Here is an 18,287-nt window from a genome sequence, read left to right on the forward strand (position 1 = left end):
AAAAAAAAAAAAAAGGAATTGAAACAGAGGAAAATGAGGACAAGAAGAGAAGGAAAGAAAGAACAAGGAGTCAAGGCAAAAATTGTCAAGGGTGAAGAGAAGACACAAGGGCAAGGAAAGGAATGGAAGGAGAAGGAAGGAAAGAGAAGGGAAGTAAACAAGTATGGAAAAAGAAAAAAATTGATATTCTTCTTTGTAGTAAAAATAAGTGACCTGAAATCATTCCTGGGAAGACTGAGTAGATAGAGTTTTGCCTATTCTTCTTGCTAAGTACAACAACAACAACAACAACAAAACCCCGGAATGTTATATATAAAATAAATATAAAAAGATGGAGATAGGGCTCAACAAGCTAGGAAATTTGAGACCTCATGAATGATATTGTGGTGAGTTCCCTGGGTTTTCTTTTTGTCTTATATACCCCAGACTTAGAGCTATAGAAGTTAACTCAAATATCAGTGGGCACAGATATAAACGAATGAATGGATGAATGATGATAAAGCTTGCCCTCTCAAGCCAAAAGACTAGAAAAGGAGAGCTTAGTAAAACAGAAAACTTACATAATAATTGTACTACTCTAGCTTAACAACACAAAATAAAGTGTGACTTCATCCCCACCCAGGCCAACAAAGACTGAGTGGATGGCCAAATTTCCTTCCTTGGTCTGGCTGTAAGAAGGTATCCCAATCTCCCCTTATGGGATGATTTCAGAGAAAGCTGAGTGGGGATTCTGTACTTCTACTCTCACCTGGCAATAATGAAATACCCTTACATGCCCAATTGGGTTAATGTCAAAGGAGTCCCAGTGGAGAGTCAGATATTTAGTATTACCCCACTGTAACAAGACCATAGTCCTTGGGGTGTTGGCCACTCTTACCCCAGCTAGTCAGAGAAATATTATTGGGTGCCTAATGGGGAGTGGAAACTCCCACCCTACCCAGCATTAACAAGATCCCCACTCCTTGGTGGTCAAGAAAGGCCAAGAAGGAGTCTGGATTTCTACTCCTATTTGGCAGTAATGACACAGTGCCTCTCCTTCCCTGATGAAGTGTTGACAAAGAAAGCCAGCTAAAATATAAGGTTTATATAAGATCCTGAGTCTCATAAAATACTTGTCCAAATGTCCTAGGTTTAGTAAAAATCACTTTCACAACAACAATCAGGAAGATCTCAAAATGAATGGAAAATAGACAAAAATAAATGTGACAGGGAGTTTAGAATTATTTAAAAAAAGATTTTAAAAACAGTCATCATAAAAAGTTTTGACAGACAATAGCAAACATGCTTATAACAAATGGAAAAATAGAAAGCCTTAGCAATGAAAGGGAAGTCTCTGAACAGAAATGGAAGACATAAAGAAGAAACAAATGGAAAATTTAGTACTTAAAAATATAATAAAAGTAAGAAACTAAATTTGCAATTATTCTAAAATCTAGCAATTTCATTCCTGGACATTTTTCTCAGTGATTATGAGCTTTATATGATATAAGGTTTATATAAGAGACTTACTCAAAAAAACATGTATGCAAATATTAATGACAACTTTATTTGCAATAGCCAAAAGCTGGAAAATAATGGATATTCTTCAATAGGTAAATAATTTAATGTGATATATTCATGGCATGAAATACTACTCCTAAATAAAAAGGAATGAATTATTGATACACATAACATAAATGTATCTCTAGATAATTACAGAGTAAAAAAAATCAAGTCCCAAAAGATTACATATCGCATGATTCCATTTATATAACACTTTGAAAAGATGAAATTTTATGAAGAAGTTTATTCTAAAGTCTAAATGAATTTCTCTTAAAAAATCATAGTGATGGCGGGGTGCCTGGGTAGCTCAGCCAACTGGTTAAGTGTTCAATTCTTGATTTTGGCTCAGGTCATGATCTCAGGGTAATGGGATCAAGCCCTACTTTGGTCTCCACACTTAGCAGGAAGTCTACTTGAGATTCTCTCTCTTTCTCTTTCGCTCTGTCCCTTCCCCTACTTCTGTGCTCTTTCTCTCTAAAATAAATAAATAAATCTTTAAAAAAATCATAGTGATGGTGATAGAATAATAGAACTCACTTAGGAAAGGGAAAGCTATAAGAATGAGAAAAGGGAACTGGAAGAATTTAAGATAGAATAGGAAAAAAAGTGTGTTATAGAAACATTTCTGTGAAACAGGAGGAATACACAATTAGGTGTTCTAGGAGAATAGACACAGCAGAAAGCACAGTACGGGACAGAGAAAATAAAACTAGGATGCAAATAAAAAGAAACAAATATAAAAGAAAAGATAAAGAGGATTACAGTAAAGATAATAGAAATAAAAGGTAGGCCGAGGGAATCCAACACATGTCTAATATACATAATTGGAATGTCCCCCTCCCCACAAAGGATCCAATATAATACAATAGAACAAGTAATTAAAAATATAGTCCAGGAATACTTGGTGGGTATTAAGGAGGGCATATATTGCATGGAGCACTGGGTGTGATGCATAAACAATGAATCTTGAAACACTGAAAAAAATAAAATTAAGATGTTAAAATTAAAAAATTAAAAATATTAAAAAATATATATAGTCCAGAAATACTTTCCTAAATTGAAAGAAGACTTACACCAACATAAAGAAAGGATGCCCTGGATAAAATCAAAGGTTTCATCAAGTGGAAATGAGGAGAACTGTAAAAAGACATAATCAGAAATATAATAAAAATGGGAGACTTTAATTCCCCTCTCTAAGGAAACTCAGATCTGGTAGCCAACAATTAAGTAAGGGTATAGAAGAGCTGAATGAAATAGTAAGTGAGCTATATATTAATAGCTGACAATGCTTAACAATATGAAAACAAAAATTCACCATTACTTAAAAGTTTAAAACAGATAACACTTGGAACAGAATTGGAAATATGAACCAAAATTTTGCAATAAATAAAATTCTTTGAAAAAAAACAAAGAATCACAAGTTAATCAAATCAAGAAAAGGGATGAACAAATCTACAAAATACCCCAAAACATAGAAATAGCCCAACCACATATTATAGTTAATAACAGTTCTAAAATTATTATTTTTTTTAGTTCTAAAATTATTAAAGGAATGTGATATTATACAAAATTAGCCACATAGACAAAAATTAGAATAGTGAGTTGAGAAATAGATCCAAAACATTTGGGAATTTACGATATGATAGACTGATATCACAAATTAGTAGAATAAAAAGAGACTTTAAAAATGGTGTTGAAAGTGCATAACCATGAGGAAAATATCATCCTGGATCTATAGTTCATTTAATGTACAATAATAAACTTTAAGTAGATTATTAATTTAAATATAAAAATACAGTTTTAAAAGTGGCAGAAGAAACCATATTAATATAAATATTTTTAAAACTTTGGAGTAAGAATGATCCATCTTTGATCCAAATACAGACGTACCTTGGAGATACTGTGGGTTTGGTTCCAGACCACTCTGATAAAGCACATATTTCAATACAGTGAGTCAATTGAATTTTTTGATTTCCCAGTGCATATAAAGTTATGTTTAAATTATACTGTAATCTATTAAGTGTGCAATAACATCGTGCCTAAAAAACAACGTACAGACCTTCATTAAAATGTACTTTATTGCTAAAAAGAAAAGCTAACCATCCTCTGAGCTTTCGGTGATTTGTCATCTGTTTGCTGGTGGAATGTTTGCCTCAATATTGATGGCTGCTGATTATCCAGGGTGGTGGTTGTTGAAGGCTGGAGTGCCCGTGGCAATTTTTTAAAATAAGACAACAGTGAAGTTTGCCATATGGGTTGACTGTTCCTTTCACAAACAATTTCTCTGTAGTATGCAGTGCTCTTTGATTTTACCCACATTTTACCCACAGTAGAACTTCTTTAAAAACTGGAGTCAGTCATCTCAAACCCTGCTGCTTTAACAACTGAGTTTATATAAAATCCTTTGTTGTCATTTCAGTAATCTTCACAGCATCTTCACCAGGAGGAGATTCCATATTAAGAAACCAGGTTCTTTGCTCATTCGTAAGAAACACCTCATTTGTTGAGATTGCAGGGATTCAGTCACATTTTCCAGGCTCCACATGTAATTCCTAGTTCTCTTGCTATTTTTGCCACATCTGCAGTTACTTCCTCCATAGAAGTCTTGAACCTCTCCATGTCACCCATGAAGGTTGGAATCAACTTCTTCCAAAGTCCTGTCATTTGATATTCTGACTTTCTTCATAGCATCTAGAATTGTGAATCCTTTCCAGGTTTTCAATTAACTTTGCCCAGACCTGTCAAAGGAATCACTACCAATGGCCCCCGTAGCCTTACCAAATGTATTTCTTAAATAATAAGACTTGAAGTCAAAATTACTCCTTGATCTTTGAGCTGTAGAGTGGACATCGTGTGAACTTGCTGGGTAACTTGCTGCAGCTTCTATGTCAGCACTTGCTGCTTCACCTTCTACTTTGATGTTACAGAGATGGCTTCTTTATTTAAACCTCATGAACCAACCGCTGCGAGTTTCAAACTGTTCTTCCGTAGCTTCCTCGTTGCTCTCAGCCTTCCTAAAATTGAAGAAATTTAGGGCTTTGTTATGGAGTAGCTTTTGTCTTAAGGAAATGTTGTGGCTAGTTTGATCTGCTTACCAGTCCACTAAGACTTTTTTCGTATCAGTAATAAGGCTGTTTTACTTTATCATTCGTGTGTTCACTGGAATAGCTCTTTTAATTTCCTTCAAGAACTTTTCCCTTGCTTTTACAATTTGGCTTTTTGGTGCAGAAGGCCTAGCTTTCAGCCTGTTTCAGCTTTCTACATGCCTTCCTCACTAAGCTTAATTGTTTCTAGCTTTTGATCTAAAATGAGAGATGTGTGACTCTTCTTTTCACTTGAACAATTAGAGGCCACTGTAGGGCTATTAAATGGCCTAATTTCAATATTATTGCATCTCAGGGAATGGGGAGGCCTGAGGAGAGGGAAAGAGATGGGGGAACATGTGATCAGTAGAACAGTCAGAACACATGTTTATCACTTAACTTCACTGTCTTAGAGGGGCATAGGTTTTCGGGAGGGGGATTGTCAAATTACAATAGTAACATTAAAGATCACTGATCACAGATCACTGTAACAAATATAATAATAATGAAAAAGTTTGAAATACTGTGAGAATTACCAAAATGTGACATAGAGACAGAAAATGAGGAACTGCTGTTGGAAAAATGGCGCCACTAGACTTGCCCGAGGCAGCATTGCCACCAACCTTCAATTTGTAAAAACCACAATCTCTGAAAGCACAATAAAGTAAAGCATAATGAAATAGGATATGACTTACTAAAAGCTATACAATAAAATATTGAAATTTTAACATAAAACTAAACCTCCTATGTATGTATGAACAGACACACGCAGGCACACTTGAGAAATGTCCAAAACTGGGCAACAAGCAATTTGCAACTTATATGACAAACAATGAACTAGTATTCCTAGCACATAAAGAACTTGTAGGAAACAGAAAGAAAAAGCCAACAACAAAAGAGAAATTTGGGCAAAGGACATAAACAGTTTTCAGATAAATACAGATGGCTCTAATGTATATGGAAAGATGTACTTAGTCATTCCCACTGACAAAAATGTAAATTAAAATTGTTGGTGACAGTTTACTTTTCCTCCCCAACAGTGAACAACTAATTTTTTCCCATACACTTTGTTGTTGCTCTGGGGGAAAGAAAGATTTTTTGCATATATTACTGGGGGAGTACAAAATGCAGTAATATTTACAGAAGGCAATGTGGCAAAATCTACTAAATGATATTGTACAGATAATTCTGCTTATGTTCAAAATAAGGCATTATAAGGCTATTCATTATTACTTTGTAAAAAGCAGAAGATTCAAGATGATGCAAATTCCATAAATAGGGACCTGATTAAGTAACGGTTGTCGCATGTGCGTGATAGAATACCGTATGGTACGCAAAAAGAATGAGGGGGCTTGCTAAGTACTCATATGGAAAGATCCCTAAAATGTCCTGCTAAATTTTTTAAAAGACAAGGAACAAAACAATGTAGTTTTGTTTGTTTGTTTGTTTTGTTTTAAGAAGGAGGAAACAATAAGAATTCATTGCGTCAGCTTCTGTAAGTGTATACACTGGGAGGATGCAGTAGCAAGTGAGGTCACCTCTGGCAGATTTGAATGTGGATATGGAATGGTGTGGACAAGGGCAATGATGAGAGGGAGACTTTTCACTACGTATGTTTTATACTGTTTGGATTTTTGAACCTTATGAAAGTATAATCCCTCTAAAATTTGATGGTACTATTATAGTCAGAAATTGATCTGTTTAAACTTTGCAATCTAGGTCACTCTTGTCATATTTGTTGAGTTAGCTTATGCTCTTATTAAATATCTGTAACATGGCATGATTTTGTTAGCTCTTAATACTGCAGAAATTAGTTTACCATTTCCAGTGGGCTGGTAATCTTTAGTAACATCCTGTTTTCACATTTCCTAAAATATAGCTGTGACAAAGATCCTCAGACCACCGTCATTGAAAATGGCAGAAGCCAGCAGGGCCGATTTTCCTTTGAAGTGTTCCGATTTGTGAAACACAAGAATCAGAAAATGTCTACCGTCTTCCTGCACTGTGTTACCAAGCTCTGCAGAGCTGATGACTGCCCCTTCCTTATGCCTGTATGTTTTTAGCAACTTTCTTCTAAATTATCAAATTGATCTAAGCTGAAGTGTTATCCAGTGTTAGGGACTAATCTCTGTATAGAAAGTGAATATGGGTCAAGCCAAATAGTTTGAAGTAGAGTTTATTTATTTATGCAGTAAAGATCTATTGGATGCCTACTATTGTGCCAAGCATAATACTAGGAAAACAGACATGTGTGCATAAATTCTGAACTCATTTAGCTGATCTTTGAGGACCATGAGACTGTCATGGAAGAAAACAAAGACAGACACATGTATGGGTTATTGTAAGAGGCAATAATCACCACTATGAGAGTAGAACAGGAGAGACTGGGAGGTTTGATGGAAGACATGAAACCCGGGGTATGACTCTGAAGATGGATGAACCTCAAAGAAACAAAATCAAGAGTGTGAGAGACACCCCATCCCACAGGTTGACTGAATTCACAGACACATAAGACAGAGTAACCAGGGAACTACCAGACCTTCATGAGGTGATGGGACAGCGTAGAGGATGACTGGAAAACATAGGGAGGGGGCAAAGCTGACACTAGAAACGTACATTTGGATGGATGGCCCAGGAATCCCTTGGATTGCAAGTTAGAACTTATAAAATAGGCGTGGATCTGAATTGCATACAGCCATCATTAAAATATTGATCCATTTACTAGTGAATAAGAAAAGATAGCTATTGCTGACAGGTCCCTAAGGCCACATCAATATTAACCTGAGAAAAATGAAGCCACATTTTAAAATTGGAAATAGCTTTAATACATTTTTATTTATGCTCTAATTCATGCATTTCCTTCACAATAATTGATTACTTTAGTCCTAACTAGCTGTATCAGATGGGGTTAAATGGTGAATCCACATTACCTTGACTCTATGCTGACCAACATTTCAGGAAAAGATTTATTAAAGGCTTGAGAGAAATAAAAGAAAAAAGTTTGATAAACACAGCTCTTTTTCAGGAGAACCATTGAGCTATGTAAATTAATGAGGCAAAGCGCAATTATAACAGGAGGAAATAAGAAATGTGGCCCAAGCCAGAATGAGAAACACTGTAGCAATCATATGCAAAGTAATTAAATAAACGCACAGAAGTAAATGAATAAAATTAAACATGTGGTATCTCTTCCAAAAGAATCTGCTTTCCAAATGGCCATAAAGAACCAATTTTGTGCTGGTGTGGAATTTCATTTGTTTTCATTAATACCTCAGATTTGCGGCCACAGAGAAAGAAGAGATGCGGGGAGGAGGACCACTTGGAGCCCCCAGAGCATGTCTGGAAACGCCGTCCTCTCTGCTGGTCCCATCATTACTCGGAGTGGTAGGAACATTTCTCCTTTTGTGTGTAGTAATAGATTGTTCCAAAATGGCTTATTACTTGGCTTTGAAGGAGAACTCAAAGTGGTTTCTCAATAACACTAATTAACTGTGAAACAAGATAAACTGCTAAGCAACTTTAATTTCACAGTAGTTTCCTGTTTACTCAACTTTCACACAAAGGGCAATATTGTCTTTTACAATATTTCCCTTTTTACAAATGCACACACTACACACACACACACAAGTGTACAAATATACCGTGCTGTACATGTTTCACTCGCCCTTTTCTCTATCCTGCTCTCTCCCCTGAAGATGGGGCCTGTGTGAACTGCACCATCCAGTGCTTTGCCATCCAGTGCTTGGCTGGGTTTGGCCAGTAGGTGGTGCTATCCGAGGATGAAAATGAAGTCCACAGAGTTCCTCCCCAACAACTCTCTCCACAGAACAGGAACCTTCCTATAGCCCAGGGAACTTGACTTTCTTTCGTGGATTCCCTGTATCTTTAAAATAGTCCTATTAAAATTTTCTTAAAATGCCCAGTTTGAGTACCATTTGTTTCTTGCCAGAATCCTGAATATTACATAGCCCTTCCAGCACACCCAACCACGGTCACGAATCTAACAGATACAACGGCATATCTGCACATATTCTCATATATACAAATATTTGTGCATGCATGTACATCCACACACACTCTCCAAAGGTATATTGTTTTCTATCAGTGTGAGCCCAGAGACATTCAGAATCAACTGGAGAAAACAGACATGCAGGGTAAACAACCCAAACTTAAGTCAGAAAAACTGATTCTAGCTCCAGCTCGTGTCCAAACAAGCTATATGACATGGGATTTTATGTCATCTCATTGGGAAAATATCTTAAAACAAGGGGTTTGAAGAAGTTGCTTTAAGATTCTTACCCTATAGATCTAAATTTGTCTTTAAAAAAGTAGAGTTCTGGTTTGGATTGTATTCTAATAATTTTTTCTCACTTTTATCTTAGCTATAAGGTTATTATTGTGTTTCAATGAGATTATCTTTACTTTTTCTCCCATGCCCTCTGTTCCACAGTGAAAAGAAAGTTTTGCCTGAAATAGGTAATTAAGCAAAAAATGATTTGGCCTAGAAAGTTTAGACAGTTGCTTAAATTATTCACTCCTCTGTGTTTGTTTAGACATACCATTATTTAAAAACAAGCTAATGGGTTTTTTTTTAAATAATGCAGAAATTTATTAAATATGAAATTTCAAACTTACTCTGCATTCCCTGAGGTTTGTTATGCATTTTGAATGGTTTGAAAATGACTGGCTTGTGGTTTGTGAAAGGCCCAATTCTTATCTCTTGTCCGGCTGTCAGAAATAACTCATAGAATTACACTGTATGGAAACTCAACCCTCATTGCCAATAACTAGGAATGGTTTGGGGTAGACACAATAAAAATATTTTTATTTCTATGGACCATATCTAGCATCAGTTTTGTGTAAGAGAAAAAAACCCTTGAAAGGGGCATCTCTCTGCCCATGTTGAGTAGATGGCTTTTCCTCCTTATTAACCTGCTTGCTTCCTTCTTACATGCACCAAATCAAATTTAAATGGTACACATTTTAATTAATTTGTTAGCATAAGATACTTTTTTACAATGACCAACATTTTTAAGATCCCGAACTCTCAGTAAATATTAACCAAGTAGAAGTTTCTTATCTTTTCTTTTCTTCTTTTTTTTTTTTTTAATTTTATTTATTTATTTGTCAGAGAGAGAGAAAGAAAGAGTGGCAGGCAGAGCAAGAAGTTGACTACTCTGAGCAGGGAACCCGATACAGGACTCCGGGATCATGACCTGAGCTGAATGCTGACACTTAACTGATTGAGTCACACAGACATCCCCCAAGTAGAAGTTTCTGATTCTACCATAGCCACCCAGCCATGCAAGTTTACAGGTTTCACCTATACCATAGTCACTCGCCCCAAGTGTCTTGGCTTAAACCTCAGGCAGCTCATGCCTCGATCACAATGTCACTGATATCATGCCTGAATATCTTCCTTTCCAATTTCAACCTATTTTCACCTCAAGGATAACATTCATTTTCCAACACAGTAGTGTTGTTTTAGTAACCTCAGTCTCCTCACTGGCAAAGCCCCCAAAGAATCATGTTTAAAAGTTCCAGATGCCCTTCATTCCTCTCTTACTCTCTGTGGTTTTATTTGTTATAATTTTGATAAATAGCTCTAGGATGGTGCTCATTTCTGGACAATCATGGTGACTCATGGTGTAGAGGGCCGTATATAACAATTTGTACTTTATGTTACTACAGTATCATAATTTAAAAATTATTATTTTAAATTTTACATACATATAGAACTCAGAAATCAAGCCATATCCTTCAATAGGAAAATCCTATGTAAACATAATGTCTAGCTTAATGACCAGGGCTACCTTCTTTTCTCAGTTTCACTTCATTTTTACTTTAGATCAACTAGAATTTATCTCTCCAGGTCCTGTGGCCAATTTTTTATAGACAAGTCCAATTTCAGGCTTGATTTGTTCTCTTCAAAGCTCTCTGGTACTTGGAATTTTTGCTCTGTTTACTCATTGAACCACTCCTTTCCCTTAGACATCTGACTTAGGTCAAGTTTAATAAGTTGTTAAAGCTCAGTACTTTTCTTTTCTTTCTTTTTTTTTTTTTTTTAAGATTTTATTTATTTATTTGACAGATAGAGATCACAAGTAAGCAGAGAGGCAGGCAGAGAGAGGAGGAAGCAGGCTCCCTGCTGAGCAGAGAGCCCGATGTGGGGCTCGATCCCAGGACCCTGGAATCATGACCTGAGCCGAAGGCAGAGGCTTTAACCCACTGAGCCACCCAGGCGCCCCTCCTTTTGTTTTAATACAATCAAAGACATTCTGATCATTTTGCCCAACACTGTAAATCCTTTTGTTGATTGATTTAGGAAAATATTCCTATCTTCAATATTTCAAATCCTCAAAATTCCTGAAGTGTTCTTATTTCACACCTCCACATGCTAAAACTATTCAGTAGGGAAATGCTTATCATGGGGTATAATTCTAGAAATTCACAATTGCAAGTACTGGAAACCAATAGTACCTAATTGTTTTATTTACATAAATTCTGATGGGAGGAAGTCCTAGTCAAACTATTCAATGCATATCATTGAATTTTATGGGGAGTTAATAATTCATACAAACCTCCACATGGCACAAGCATTCTGTTCAGAACTGGGAATACACTAGAGAACAGGCCACAGTCTTTGCTCTCAGGAATCTTAGTCTTCAAAGGTAGACATGGATTATTAACAAAAATAACATAATGGAGGATAAAGAGTTAGGAAATCCTCAAGGTCCCTCAGTCAGTTGGGCTTCCAACTCTTGATTTCAGCTCTGGTCATGATCTCAGGGTTATGATATCAAGCCCTGGCTCAGCTCTGTGCTTGCTGTGGAGAGAAGGCCAAGATACTTTCTCTTGGGCACCTGGGTGGCTCAGTTTGTTGAGCTTCCAAACCTTGCTTTAGGCCCAGGTCATGATCTTAGGATCCTGGGAATTGAGCCCCAAGTCAAACTCTGTACTCAGTGGGGAGTCTGCTTGATGATTCTCTCCCTCTCCCTCTGGCCTCCCACCCCCCACTCTCTTTCAAGTAGAATAAATACATCTTTAAGAAAACATTCTCTCTTTCCCTGTCTCTTGGCCTCTTTTGCCCTCATCTCAAATAAATAAATAAATAAATAAATAATAAATTTGGAAGCTCTGAATTTGAAATATGTGGTCCATTTTACCATATAGGTAGATAATAGAAGATTAAAGAAAATAGTTTGCTTGTGCTAAGAAAGGAAAAATATTTATTCTGTATATATCCTTGCACCAATGTTTACTTTGTCCGTTTATTTCTGCTACTTATATGAAAGAAAAGCAGAGAAAAAATGCTTATCAGGTGCTTCTGGGTTTCCAACAGCCATGATTTTGCTGCTGTCACTTTCCTCCTCTGGGTCCTCAACTAGCTGCATGCATTTTGAAGAGCCCACCAAGTTTAGTATTCCCATATGTTCTAACTCCAGAAGGTGTCTTTTAGCATATATGTATATGGTAAGACCAAGTGTGTGTAAGAGAAAAATAACAAGAGTGTGTGGTGAAAAAAAAAATCTCCTAGAAAATATCTACCTTCCCTTTGGGGCTAAACCAAATTGCAGGATACTATAAATGGAAGGAAACCAGAAACAGCAACTAGATAAAGTGATTCGCTCTATGTTTATCCACTATCAAATGCAGTTCCAAATGGTACTCAAATAGTACATACATGCTTTGATTTTAACCATCTGCTGCCATCAGAGATAGGACGCTTGTACTTTTTCAGTCCTGGAACCTGTGGCTGGTGTGGCTCATCTGACAGTTTGTCTCATGTAAAGATTTTGTCCCTAGCCCCATCCTTGTGAGGGACACCTGGGGTAGTGTTCTGACAGAAGTGTTGCTGCTAATGTGGGAGAGAAGGGGACTTTCTGACTTCTTTAATTAACTTCAGGATACAGAAAATAGCATGCGCAGCCAGTCTTAGCACTTTCACCTAATTTGGGACACATTAGAAGGAGCTTTCTAGTCTTAAAAATAAATAAATAAATGAAAATAAATGTTATTTATAAACAAAGAATAACTTTGAAAAAGGAGTTTTAGAGCCTTACATATTCTCCTCCATGTTCCAGTGAGGCATTTTGTCTTGGAAATCTTTTGGGAGAATTGATCACAGTTCATTCATTCCATCCAGTTCCATGAGAAACAAGTGTCTTTATAAAATAGTGTTGGTCAGAGGTTAGGATTTTCCTAAGGGTGTCCTGTAATGAAAATTTGTGCTTTTTTCCCCTCCTTTTGTCCTATAGTGGTGCACTGCTATAGAATATAGAATATAGAATACTATAAGTGAGCACTCCATTAATTTGGAGCATCGTACTTCCGGCTCAAAGAGCAGAATCATCATTTCCGGCAAGACTCATATGTCTTAAAAGAAATGGCATCAGATGGCTTCTAAATATCACGCCAGGTTCTCCCAATCAATCATTTCAAATACTAACCCTGGGGTTTCATAGCTTGAGATAGTCATCTTTATAACTAAAAATTTTTTCCATACTTGGCTAGTCTATATTATTTTAGAAAAAGGATTCTGAAGCCGAGCTGTTATTTAAACATATGTTTACTTCATCATGGAGGCTGTGACAGATGGAAGTTTCTTCATCTATAAAATGGGGGTAGCAATAATGATAAAACCATATGGCTGTTACGAGGACAAATGTGATGACACATGAAGCAGCACTTTGTAAACTGTATGGCATGACACACATGTTAATTGTAATAATATTTACACTTCCAAACAGTCAACGGCACACATTTTATGGTTCAGATAACAGACACCCACAGGTACATACACACCCACATATTTAAGACCAAAAATGATATCCACTCATTGTACAAGATCAGGGGTTAATGGCTATATGATTACCAAATGCATAACACAAGCTGGGATACCAGGTGAATGCATTCACTGCATCCATTATGAGGTTTGCCAGGGACAAGTAAAAAATTACCAACTTTGGGGGAGCCTGGGTGGCTCAGTGGGTTAAGCCGCTGCCTTCAGCTCGGGTCATGGTCTCAGGGTCCTGGGATCGAGTCCCGCATCAGGCTCTCTGCTCGGCAGGGAGCCTGCTTCCTCCTCTCTCTCTCTCTGCCTGCCTCTCTGCCTACTTGTGATTTCTCTCTGACAAATAAATAAATAAATAATCTTTAAAAAAAAAATTACCAACTTTAATCTTTTACTTAACAGATGGAAAAAATCGGGGCACCTGGGTGGCTCAGTGGGTTAAGCCACTGCCTTCGGCTCAGGTCATGATCTCAGGGTCCTGGGATCCAGCCCCCGCATCAGGGTCTCTGCTCAGCGGGGAGCCTGCTTCCTCCTCTCTCTCTCTGCCTGTCTCTCTGCCTACTTGTGATCTCTCTCTGTCAAATAAATAAATAAATTCTTTAAAAACAAACAAACAAACAAACAAAAACAGATGCAAAAAATCCTGCAACGCAAGATTAGGAGTCATGTTTTCCTTTCATTTAGTTACTAAGTGTGAATTTATCTTTTAGGAACTTAAAATGATGTTTTTGCAAATTATGATGGGCAAATTTGCAACACTTAAAATAGAGCAGCACTAAATAATGAATACTTCTCTAGAACACAATAACAAATGGCAGGTTATAGGGCTATAAAAAATGTAATAGCTGTTAACAATTACTGCTCCCACTAACCTGACTAGAGAGAGAATGACAAAGAAAGGTTGGCAGGAAAGAATATCATAGAGTATATTTTGTGATTATATCTGTATGTCTAGGGAAACTGGCAGGGTGTGGGCTTATGAGAGAGACAGAAAAAATCTCAGACACATGGAACAGAAAATGGGAAAGCAGAATGGTTAGGAAGATTTTCATAATTCCCTCACCCATGGAGATTGTGGATGAAACACATATAGGTAAAAAGTAATCACAGAATTATAATAAACATAAGTAAATATTTAGAGATACAATATTGCTTTTCTTTTTCTTTTCTCTCTCAGATGAGACTCCAACCAACAATTCGCAGCTTGGTAAGCTAATGAACATATATTGAAAATAAAAGTACGATTTTTAAAAATTTTAAGTGTTTTTTGACTATCAGTTGCAACTAAATATGATTAATTCTGATTTTATAAGTTTGTTACATTTTACATAACATCTGAACTCATATGAGACCTGGTGGTCAATTTTTATAGCATTTTACAGATGATTTTTTTTTGGAAGCCCAGGGAATATTAGTCTTCTAAACTGTATAATCCTTTGGTTATTGGATTGAATTATAGTCAAATAGATTATAGCATTTATCATGTCATGCTGTTAATTCACAAGATACTAATGACAGATGTTTTGCAGGTATAAACTGGGATAAGGTGAGATAAATCCAATTTTGGACCTTTCCACTATGTGTATTTTATTGCTTACAGGTTCTCCAAGTGACCCTCCTTTCCAGCTGAACACCGTTACCAGTGCACTGATATCAGGAATGGTCATTCTGGGAGTCATGAGCTTTTCCCTTCTCTTGTGCTCACTGGCCCTTCTACACAGGAAGACACCCACCAATTTAGTGTTGAATGGCATAAGAAACCCAGTCTTTGACTGACTGTAACAGTTCCCTCCTTTTGGGAAAAGGATTCACTGACCATACCATGGGTGACTTGTCAGTGTTTCATCCAAATTGAATGCCAGCCAGCATTTGGTATTTATAGGTTTGATAGATTTCACAGTGTAGCTCATTAGCATGATGATAGTGAAAGAATTTTGATGCTATTGTTCTTGTCATTTATGTTTCTGGTCAGCCCTATTTGTATGGCACCAATGGGTATAATGACAATAAGCAAACAATATTCAGGACTTAGATCTCACAGGATCAGTCACATTTCATTTTATTTCAATTTTCTTTTGATTATTGGTTGTTACAGAGATGAAAGGTGAATGTAGAAAAAAATACATTTGTTGCATTTCCCCCCCCTGGTAAGTGTTAAAACCTGATGTAATAGCATTTAGAGTTGTATATGTGGTCCTAAAATGAAAGTCACTCTTTTGTTTTATTCCAGATAATTCCAGCTTGGGGATATGTTTTAATTGGACTGGCCAATTTGGACACTTGAGATTTAATTACTTATTCTATGACCTGTGTTTTTGGCTGATTTCCATGTCTGATGACATTCATTAAAAAAACAAAACAAAACAACAAACTCTTGGGAAATGTATCTTAACCTGGACCATCTACTTGTGTAGCAAATAGTAAAAATAGTCATTAACCTCTGAAAGATACTAAGTGACCCTAGATCATTATTCATTTGTATAGAAATGACTGTGATCAGTTTTCTCCTGGTTCAAGTGAGAACATCAGCACATGTTGACTCTCCTCCCAGGTAAACCGCTCAGCTGCTTTTGCAAAAGCCAAAGCACTACTATTTCCAGTAGTGAGGCAACTGCAAAGATCTTTCTTCATTCAAGAGCCATTACATATGAGAACAAACCATAGTTATGGGAGAGGACATTGTCCCCACACATACGTGTAGTATTCCCATAGGGGTTTTTAACAACCTAGTTTCCCCTTTTTTCCTATGACAAAGAGGAAACAGGCTAAGTGTGTTTTGCAGAACGTTGTTGCTGTCTCTATGAAAAAATGTCCTTTTCCCACAAATTTCTGATGCTGGCTAAACAAAGAATCTGGAGGAGTCTAACTTGTTAGGATGTCTTCTTGAAAGTATCATGTTCACCATGGAATAAACAGTATTTTCCTATATAGTAAGCTGCAAGAAGTATGTGGTCTTTTATCAGTTTTGCAAAAAGTTTTTAAAAGCCAAGTTTTAAGCAGACTGTTCTTACAAAAAAAAAAATTATCCTTCCTTTTCTTCAGCCTATCTACACAACTGAATAGAACAATTCAGTAACAAACATCAAAATCTAGCACATGGCTACTAGATGTGCTATGTTACCTGTAACAACTGCTGTAGAGACTAATTTATATTCAACATTTGTGATCCATTATTCAGAACTTAATTTAGTATCCTATATGCAAATCGCTATGCAATTTTAAATTTGTTTCAAATGAAGTAGCTATGCTCTGAAGTTAATAATTAAATCAATCATCAAATGAAAAACACCTTTTCTCCAATTTGCCTGAACAGATTAGAAGAAAGTGTTTATATTATAATAATTAGCTATATGATTGCCTCAACTTTCTCTTTCAATGTTTAGATACAGTCAAAGTGAAATAGGTCCAGAAAGTCTTTGGATAATTTATTCAATATTAAAAAGTCTAACCCTTAGAAAGCCAACTTCCTCTTCCCTGTGTTACTTCAAAATCCCTTTGAAGTGACCATTCTGAGCTTTATCTGTATTAAGAATTTATTTTCTACTTTAAAGGGAAAAATCCTACAGAAAAGAAAAAGTACGGACCATGTGTGCTACTTATGTGATCTTATATGCACATGGGTAATTAAAATAGTCTAGTAGATCTATTTCAGATACTTTAAGTGAATTGCCATTAATCTGAGGATTAAGTCCTATGAATAGGACGTTATCATTGAAACCAGTTGGTCAGTTTGACTTTGTGTTTTTGAGAACTGTTTCAGGTCAGTGACCTTTTACATTCTATATACCACTTTTTAAAATTGAATAATGGACACATCATTTTGTAAACAACTTACATCTCACATTATTGTTTTTTTTGCCTTCCTGATACTATAAATGGGAGAATCAGAGCTATAATGAGACAAACCATGTTTGTTTTATATAGTTTTGTTCTTATCAACCTGCAGTTATGTGTAGTATTTAGTTGCACTGAATATTTTGGTTACTATAGTGTGAAAGCCTTACAAAATATGTGCAAATGTTCCTTCAGTTTTAATACCTCAAACTGTTTTTGTTTTGTTTTGTTTTGGCACTTCAGGGGTTAGTTAGGTTTGATGACATGTAAAAGATGATTGTTTAATAAAATAATTGTAAATGAGTATCTTTAAAATAGTCATTTGTTTTTGTTTTGTTTTTTTTAAGATATTTCTCCTTCCTAATCTCAACATTCTCTTCCTAGTTTCACAAATGTTAAGAATGACTGAACTTAAAGTAAGCTCCTTCATGCAACAGGGAAGGGCAGTGATCTCTGAAACTAGATGAAGCTTGTTCTCTCCATATTGAGCTTCCTGGTTACAGCTCTGTTTCAGGAGACCTAGTCAGGAGATCAGCTGACGATAAAGAAATGTGCTTTACCTTGAGTTTGAGCACTAACTCTGAACCTATAATTTTTAAAACTTTGAGGGGAAAATCAGAACTGGAAAGACAAGAAGCTCAGCCTCTGCCTAGAGTTTCACAGGCTCTCATGACAGTTCCCAGGGTCAGCCTATCATCTCTTGTTTTGAGAAGTGACAGAGTTGAGGAAAAAATCTTTTCCTGACTCAGGGAGAATCTAATCTTAAAGAAATGAGTAAACCTCTGGGTCTCCATGTGATGGCACGTAGGTTTGGGAGAATCACAGAAATGATGGTTCAGGAAGGGACATGGTCAGCTGTGGGAAATGTAAGGTAGTAAACGTCTAGAAGTGAGAAAAGAGCAGGAGAAGAAGTTCATGGGAGACACTTATTTTTGAACACATATGAGGCATAATTTGAAGGATTTCCAGAGCACTTGGCAGGAAAGAATTATAACAGGATGGAGAGCCTTCTATTATGACTGTGGAGGCTATTA

The 18,287-nt window shown here is 36.3% G+C and overlaps 1 protein-coding gene across 10 annotated transcripts in view; it reads left to right on the forward strand.

Annotated features, from left to right (window-relative positions):
* The window catches only part of ZPLD1 (zona pellucida like domain containing 1), a 117,800-nt gene extending 100,232 nt beyond the window's left edge, over positions 1-17,568 (forward strand). For all 10 annotated transcript variants that reach the window (XM_044251292.1, XM_044251301.1, XM_044251300.1 and 7 more), the window contains 4 exons: positions 6,505-6,676; positions 7,901-8,009; positions 14,597-14,626; positions 15,020-17,568. In XM_044251292.1, coding sequence (XP_044107227.1) covers positions 6,505-6,676; positions 7,901-8,009; positions 14,597-14,626; positions 15,020-15,195 — 487 coding nt within the window. In that variant the 3' untranslated portion in view covers positions 15,196-17,568. The remainder of the gene's footprint in view (positions 1-6,504; positions 6,677-7,900; positions 8,010-14,596; positions 14,627-15,019) is intronic.
* The last annotated feature ends 719 nt before the right edge of the window (positions 17,569-18,287 follow it).

The sequence above is a fragment of the Neovison vison genome, chromosome 6, assembly GCF_020171115.1.
Source record: "Neovison vison isolate M4711 chromosome 6, ASM_NN_V1, whole genome shotgun sequence".
NCBI lineage: Eukaryota > Metazoa > Chordata > Mammalia > Carnivora > Mustelidae > Neogale > Neogale vison.